The sequence below is a fragment of the Limulus polyphemus genome, unplaced genomic scaffold (assembly GCF_000517525.1).
Source record: "Limulus polyphemus unplaced genomic scaffold, Limulus_polyphemus-2.1.2 Scaffold123, whole genome shotgun sequence".
In the NCBI taxonomy this organism is placed as follows: Eukaryota; Metazoa; Arthropoda; class Merostomata; order Xiphosura; family Limulidae; genus Limulus; species Limulus polyphemus.
This window is the reverse complement of record NW_013665733.1, coordinates 641641-650437: the sequence shown is the minus strand read 5'-3', so window position 1 is coordinate 650437 and position 8797 is coordinate 641641. Positions and strand designations below refer to the sequence as shown.

General features: G+C 31.0%; 1 protein-coding gene across 6 annotated transcripts in view; it reads left to right on the top strand.

The window, feature by feature from the left end:
* Positions 1-4089, top strand: part of LOC106472685 (multidrug resistance-associated protein 4-like) — an 89026-nt gene extending 84937 nt beyond the window's left edge. For all 6 annotated transcript variants that reach the window (XM_022402187.1, XM_022402184.1, XM_022402177.1 and 3 more), the window contains 3 exons: positions 886-1058; positions 1424-1529; positions 3571-4089. In XM_022402187.1, coding sequence (XP_022257895.1) covers positions 886-1058; positions 1424-1529; positions 3571-3771 — 480 coding nt within the window. In that variant the 3' untranslated portion in view covers positions 3772-4089. The remainder of the gene's footprint in view (positions 1-885; positions 1059-1423; positions 1530-3570) is intronic.
* The last annotated feature ends 4708 nt before the right edge of the window (positions 4090-8797 follow it).

Genomic DNA, 8797 nt, shown 5'->3' with positions numbered 1-8797 from the left:
GTATTTTCTTGCTAACTGTCTTGTTGTCTCTTCTTCTTTCGTTTCTTTTCTCGTTCTTCTTGTTTCTTTCTTTTCCTCCACACTGCTGTATCTCTCTTCTTGTTTCTTTTCTCGTTCTTCTTGTTTCTTTTGTTGTTCTTCTTGTTTCTTTTCTTTTTCCTCCATCAATTGCTGTAATCTCTCTTCTTGTTTCTTTTCTAGTTCTTCTTGTTTCTTTTGCTGTTCTTGTATTGCTGCCATCAAATCTGCTAAGCTGTAATTTGATTTGCCACTTCTCATTTCCATTTTTTTTTCTTTTCCATCCCACTCTCTGATACCAGTTTGTTATGTCTTTGAATTTGTTTGTTAATTTTCCGTAGAAATTCTTTCCGAGAAACTTCAGCGTTACAAGTCCTTTCTTAAATAAAACTAGTTTATTCTTTCTCAACTCAGCTTTGCAGTACACTTAATTTCCACAGTCACTTTAACTTCAACACACGCTATAATTCACAATGATTCACGCACTTTACTTATGGTCTCTACCGAGCTTGACTCAATTGTCCATCTTTGTCTGTCTGCAATTCTATCTCGATTAATTGTCTCGCTTTATCTGGCGCACTTATATACAAGAATAGAGGGTGCGTAGAAAAGACTAGAGGTGCCACAAACAGATATGATCCTTCTAGAATCTCATGACGTGTTACTAGCGTCACGTGACTTCCGCTGTCATAACAATATGTATTACAGTTATACTAGTGAATAAAATTGTTTAGTTGTGTGAAATAGTATCCAGTCAGCTGTGTAAATTTGTGATTGTAATGCCTTAAAATTATATACTTACACATTATCTCTGTCACGTGTGGTGCGTTATTTTCAGAACATACATAATGTAGTAAATTGTCACAGGTTCAACTGAAAGAAGTAGTAGAAAAACTTCCAGGAGGGCTGGACACAGAACTAGCTGAAGGAGGAAGCAACTTTAGTGTAGGTCAACGTCAGCTGATTTGTTTAGCTCGAGCCTTACTGCAAAAAAATCGTATTCTAGTTCTTGACGAAGCAACTTCTAACGTTGATCCAAGGTAGGGATTTATAAATATGCAACTTCTAAAAGAGGATTAGAAAGATTTTTATTATATAGACAGTCACCTTTTAGAAGTGGAAACAATTTAATACAAGTAGTTTTTTAACATTTTCGTGGCATGTATATATACATATATCTTCTGCAATTTCCTACAACCTACTATGTTTTGGTGTTCAGTCTCTTTCCATAATATTTGTTTCTATATATTTTATAATTTTAACTTCAAACACAAGGAAATATCTGAATGTTATAAGTTTCACAGTGAAAACTTTTGTTTGATTTTGTAACAACATAATTTTTATGTAAATATTTTGTTTATTTCACATTCAGGCTTATCTTAATGTGACTTTCATATTCTTGTAGAACTGATGCTCTCATTCAGAAAACTATCAGAGAGAAATTCAGACATTGCACTGTTTTGACCATTGCTCATCGATTACATACCATTATGGATTCAGATAGGGTATTGGTAAGTTTTTCATGAAAGGGACTATTATCTAACTAATTGTTGGGATTTTAATTTTAAATTATGTTTTCGAATTTTAATCTATCATCAATTAAATAAGGTTTGAGTTTTGCTTTAACCATAAAAAATACATGCATATGTATTACAGCTATACTAGTGAATAAAATTGTTTAGTTGTGTGAAAAAGTATCAAGTCAGTTGTATAGTTTTATAATTGTAATGCCATAAAATTATAAACTTGCATGTTATCTCTGGGTTGTGTGTGGTGTGTTATTTTCAGAACTTATTTAATGTAGTAAATTGACACAGGTTCAACTAAAAGAAGTAGCAGAAAACATTTGAACAAGTTTCTTTTACGTTTTGAATTCTTATGTAATGCTGTAATCTTAAGATTCAGAAGTTCCCAAACATCAGGGATAGAAATAATGAAATAAAATTACATTCACTCAAGGGAAAGCTATCAGGAAGATTACATTCCCTCATGTAAAGTTTCATTTCCTCATGAATTGTTTTTTTATTTGATCCATGCAATATTTTCACTTTTATTGGTCATAACTAGAGGAATACGGATGGACCAAGACCATGCATTCCCAATCAGGAAAGACAACTAAAACTAAAAAGATGAAATTCCTCAAGCAAATTTAATTTCTCAGGAATGCAATATTTTGATCCCTGAACATGCTTGCTCTTTCAGCTATGGGAGCAATATGATGTGATAGTCAATTCTACTATTCGTTGTTAAAAGAGTAGCCCAAGAGTTGGTAGTGGGTGGTAATGGCTAGCTGCCTTCCCTCTAGCCTTTCACTGCTAAATTAGGGACAGCTAGCCCTTGTGTAGCTTTGTGAGAAATTCTAAAACAAACAAGCATTTCTACAGTCATTATGGTACACAGAACTTCTTATACAAGAGAATGAAAATGCTGATTATGAAATAAATATATATCAATAAAAATTATTGTACCCATGTGTTTATGAAAGAATTTCTTCAAGAAAGGTTTATAAAGAAAAAATGCAACAATACATCTGGCATTCCTTTGGGTTAATGGGCTGGATGTTGTCTATGGGCTAGAATGTCAGACTTCAGATCAAAAGGTCTGGGGTTTGAGATGTGACTCCACTGAATGCACTCCATACTTTCAACTGTGGGTGTGTTACAAAAGTAACATGCAGTCCCACTATTAGTTTTAAACCTGGAAAAAGGTTTTGTAGTGACATATGCTGCTGGCAGGCTGCCTTCCAACTGGTCATTAGTTCAAAATTAGAGCAAACTATACCTGAATTGTTAAGTCTCTGATCTTGCTGTTTAGCCCATGTATGCATAAGGCACCATTCAGATTGAAAGTTCTAATTCAGTTGGTTAATTTATTTAATATAAACTACATGTTAAACTCTACGATGAAGGTGCTTAGAAGTGAATAAAGTATTCTTTAAAAAACAAAATTAAAAGCAAACATTCTTTTCAAACTTAACTTTTCTTTGTTGCAATATGACATCAAGTATTTAAACTGTCACTAAATATGGGTCAATATCCATATGGATTCAGAACAAAACACCAATACACTCAAGTATCAATATCATTTTTCCTTTAAATCAAGGAACTATTTGAAAGTTCCAGTACCAGTGTTTTGTTATTTATTCAGTCCAGTTTTTGCTAAATGTATTTTTTATCCATATAAAACACTGTTAGATGTAGGTTTTACTGATTATGCCTGTGATTTATTCATAAAGGATTTTTGTACACGAGTTTGAATGAGACAAGGCAGTGATACATTTAAAGTTTGACTGTGTAATGGGTTTAGAAAAAAGGTTTTACAAATATTAAAGCTGCTATGTGTGACCGATTTAGATAAAAAGAAAGTGGATTTTATTTTCAATTTAAAGTTGCTCTTCATTTATTTCTATGTGACATGAATTGTATGTGATTTATAAGATTACCTAAAACCAATGGTTGCTTATTTTCCTCAAGTTTCAATAACTTTAAATTTCTATAATGAAATAACATTTGTACTACATGATATGCTCTAAGGAAATATTTTTCCTGCCAGGTTTTGGAGACAGGTAGAATTGAAGAGTTTGATGAACCATATACATTAATGAAGAATGAATCTGGCTGGTTTAGTCAAATGGTGAAACACACAGGATATTCTATGGCTGCACAGTTACATTCTGTAGCCTACCAAGCTCACCTAGCCAGAGCTGTGGACCATAAACTTGAAACTGATTCTCAAGCTCAACAAGAGGAATAAAGTATTAAAACTTCAAGAATAGGAATGTATTAGCTTACAGAACAACTTTTTTTAAAGGTGTTTTTACTTTATTTCTTGTTTTCTCTAGACTAGAAAATGTATTATCAGTATTTTTTTTAATTTGAAGTATCTTTCAGTTGAATGACTCAAAAATAAATAAGCTGCATTGCTTCTTTTCTGAGTTAATGGTAAGTAAATATAAATATCTGTATTTGTTTCACTGTTAAACTAGATTAAAGGAGAGAAGTTTCCTTTTATATTCATTTTTGAGTGATCATTGTTTGTTTGTAATTAAGCACAGTGGGCTATCTGTGCTCTGCCCACCACGGGTATCGTAACCCGGATACTAGCGTTGTAAATCCACAGACATACCACTGTGCTACTGGGGGGCTGAGTGATCAACTTGTTTTTATTCCACATTGCATGAATTTATTAATGTTTCAAGAAACTTTACACATTAGATGCAAGTGCCTTTTAAATTGTTTATGAAATTAATTTTAGAACATTATGTATAATATTGTTATTACTTTGTTGTAGATGGAATATGGATGTTAGTATTCAAGAGAAATTAATTTTAGAGTAAGTATCATACAGTTATTTCTTTGTTTAGACCTTGATAATTAAAGTTTATTAAATCTTGGAGCTTTCAGATTTGGTACTTCTGTTGTTTTTGTTTACTTATATAATTAATTTTATACAGAACTATTAAAGAATTGTTAAGCTACATGTCCATCTGTTTTAGTTTTATTTGTTACTGACCAAATATATTTTAAAATTTAATAGTCATTTCTTTCCAACAGCTGATTTGGACAACATCTACAAAGTTAAACTTGTAAACCTGCTATTTCTACAACTAACAAAAAGAATGTTTCAACATTGCAAACATAAATTACCTAGCAGCTAATAAGTGAAAAATCAAAATACTATAGATATAAGAAAAAAAGAAAACTCAAGAAGTTCAGAAGCAACAGAGATTTTACTGATTCATTCCATTTTTTTAGTTATAACTTATGACTTCAAACTATGAAAGTTTGCTGGTTTCGTCAGAGTTAGGCTTCTCATCCAACCAGTATTTTAAGATTCTTTTTTACCTCTATATATATATATATATTAGCTTGTCATAACCACACTGATATACCTACCCAGGTTTTTTTTGTCACAATAAATGAACATAAAGATAGTGAGTTATGTAGAAGAAGCTATCATAAAAGTAGCCCAAGTCCTCAAACATCTTTGGTAGGGCTTTATGACAAGACATACTTTCGCAGATAGGACCTAATATATGTTTTAATAATTCTAATTTAAATTAAATAAACGTTTTTAATTTATGTAGGGTTTATTTTTCATGCAAACAATACAATTACAAAATTACAAGGAAGTTAAAAATAATTACCTACTAGTAAAAATATAAAGAATTAATAGTCTTAAAATCAACTTCAACTTTCAAAAACATGCTTCAAAAAAACAGGAGATAATATAAAATCTCGTTACTTAACAAATTAAAAAGAACGATATTTATGGTTTGTCTCCAACTTTCTGACAACAGCCAGAGACAGTACTGTATAGACAGCCACCATTAATGATGTAAAGTTTGGAAACAGCTTGAATGGGTAGTGAAAGAAACTTTAATTCAAATGTACAATGTTTTAATAAGATTATATCGTCATCAGGTACAAGTAGTTTACATAGACACAGGAATATATATAGTGTATGGAATAGAGAGATCACATGACTGAAGATTGCTTAACAGCTTAGTAAAGATATCTTGGTACTCTAGGGTGTTGGTTTAGAACAGGCCTTTCTTGTTCCATTACTATAGTTCTATTATTTGTTGATGTATGGTTCTACAGTGTTTTGTATATATATATACCAAGATTTTTTTGAGTTGCAATAGTGGTAAACATGGGAGGATGTTTTATTATGTTTCATGAATCTGGTTTCCAATTTTCTTCCCATTTCTCTGATGAAGAATTCTGGATAGTTATTGCACTTTATTTTATAAATGATGTCACTGTTGTGTGATTCTACATACTTCTTATTTGGCAATGACTTTAGCTTAGGGCTGAGTTTTTGAGTGAATTTGAAGTTGACAGGAAGTTTATGTTTAATGGCAAGCTTTCTTCAACTTTGAATTATTTTTGAACTGATTTCAGGGAAAAATTATAAACTGCAGTTTGTTTGTGAATTGTTTTTTGTTCTGATGGTTGTTTGAAAATTTTTCGACAACAGTTGGTGGAAATTTGTTGGTGTGAATGAAGAATTACCTTGTAAAGTTGATTTCTTTATATATGTAATCTGTTTAACAGTCTTGAAGCTGTGTTTATAAGGTTTTCTACTATATACCAACAAATTTCCACTATCTATTTTTGACACATTTTCACACAACCACCAAAACAAAACCTTAAAGCTCAACTCACAAACAAAATTGACAATGATACACCAAACAGCAACACAAAATTACACTGTAGTTTAACATTTATCTCTGAAATCATTTCAAAAATAATTCAAACCTTACTTTCCAATTGCACAAATGACTTTGTTAGCTATACTGTGCATAATTGCACATTAGAATAACCCTCCCTGTAAAACTTGTGTATATGCTATAATTCATTGTAATTTCTAAGACTATTCAGTTATTATTGATATTTCATTTTAATTATGCTTACAACATTGCAACATATTACTTGTGTTGCTTATTTTGTAAGAATCCTGAATGTACGTATACTTTGGGGACAGAATAAAAATGCTTAATATTCTTAAATTTGAAACATTCACATACAAACTTTCAACATTACAAGAGAGAAACACTTCCCAATACCATATTAAAAATATTGGACATTTTCAGTAAAGAAAACAAAACCATACATATAACCTGCTTAATGTGAACTATATTTTTGCTAACTGGTTTTCATATTTTGTCAGTTAACCATATTATAAACAATTTCTTCCCTCTAAAGTTATAACATTTGAACTTAAGGCCCAGTTTAGTTTTATTTTATTCATTTAGTTATTGTTGTTTTTGTGTCTAACTTGCAAGTTGTGAACTTGCTCCAAGTTTATTGGCATTAAGCTTAACTTAAGTCATCTGTTTCTAATCAGTAAATTCACAAACCCTTCTTTACTGTTTATCATTTCTCATGATAAATAATAAAATACAGTATAATTATAACATGATTATTATACTTCTGTCTCAACTGTTCCAAAAGATTAGAACACATTCAGATATTACTGTTTCACCCTATAGATCACTTGTAAGGCCTCATTTAGAGTACTGTGTACAGTTTTGGGTTCCCTTCCTCAAGAAGGACATTGAAACTGTTGGAGATGGTTCAGAGAAGAGCTACTAGGATGATATCCAAGAGTAGAGACTAAAATCTATAAACTTTTTTTCTCACAAGAGAAGACGGGTCAGAGGGGGTTTGATTGAAGTGTTTAAGATTATTGATAATATAGATCCAAACTTTGTGTTTAGCAGTGAAAACAACAGGACAAGGGGTCATAAATTCAAATTTTGGCAGCATAGAAGTTGTCTGCAGTCAAGACAGTATTACTTTTCAAACAGGGTTGTTGACTTTTGGAATGAGCTGCCATCTTGGGTGGTGGAGGCAGAAAATTTAACTGAGTTCAAGAAAAGATTGGATGAATACATGAGTAGTAAGGGGTAGTTATACTTGGGAACTGGAAGGGACATTTTTTGTCTCTAAAAATATATTAATTTATTTTTAATATATATTCCTCACTAATACTGTTCAATATTTAACTTAAGTTTACCTTTGTAAGACTAAAAATTAACCTGAGCTTTGGGTTAAAACATTAACTGCAATAATCTGTTAATGTTATTATATTCTGCAGGTCTGTAAATTATATAAAAATTAGAAGTTTACCCACAATTTCCAGAGCTAAAAAATATTCTTTCTTAAAAGTTAATTTACGAAGAAATTAAGTATGAATACTTGTCCATACAACACTCAATTTCCACAACCAAACGAAATATATCCTAGCCTTTTTAGCACTATAGTATATAACCTACAAAATTATAGACCCCTAGGTTTTACTATCTTAAACTCAATTGGGTAACAAGAACTCTCATGCTTTAAGTATTTCTACCATAAAGTAGATGTTGGCAAAATGAGAGAATTTTGTAGGTGTGGCTTAACTAACTTTTCAAGAAGACAAACTTGTAAATTAAGTTAAGATTAACATAATAAGCATTATATGGTTGTGCTACAAGACTTTTTCAGTCCTTATATGTGAAAGTGTGAATTAGGAAATTAAAGTTATGCAGTTGTTTTAAGTATTCTCAAATATATTATTTTTTAGGCTGTGGTTCAACAATGCAACATTGAATGCATAAATTTGATCAAATTACATATCACAAGCACAATGTACAGATACAGTGGCCAAGACCCAGATTTTTATTTGTAGTATAATAAATTGAAATTATATTGTAGTCCAATTAGATGTCTGTTGATCTCAAGAAATAACACTGGCCAAAGTGCTTTTTCAATCATTTCCATGATAACTTCCGTACATAAAAACCCAACTGCTGTAACTTGCGAGTTCTTGCTTACTTTTAATCTTTGAAAAATGTTGAAGGATGCACTTTTTTTTTCGTTTAGCCTGTATACCTTGATACTTTCTAATTCTAGAACAAAAAATCCAGATGGAGATCCTACCTATATAATAAACTATATTACACTAATTTAGATTATCTATTTTAGAAACCAAGTTTTTAAAAAATATACATATTTGGCATTTTTATTATTTCCGTAGAGTAGATCTTTAAACTATATAGTATTTCCAGTATTAAGTAACGAGCATTATTGCTATTAGTTACCATGAACATTCAAAATCTAATACTAATTCTGATTCTAAATTAATCTAAGTAAATGACCAAAGTGGGTGATATTTCTTAGCCAGTGGGAGCTCGACTGAACTCTCTCAAATTCCCTTAGCTATGGGCCTGAATCTTATCAAAAGCAGTTATTTTAATGGCTGCATTTTTGTAAAGATGAAGAGACATTGT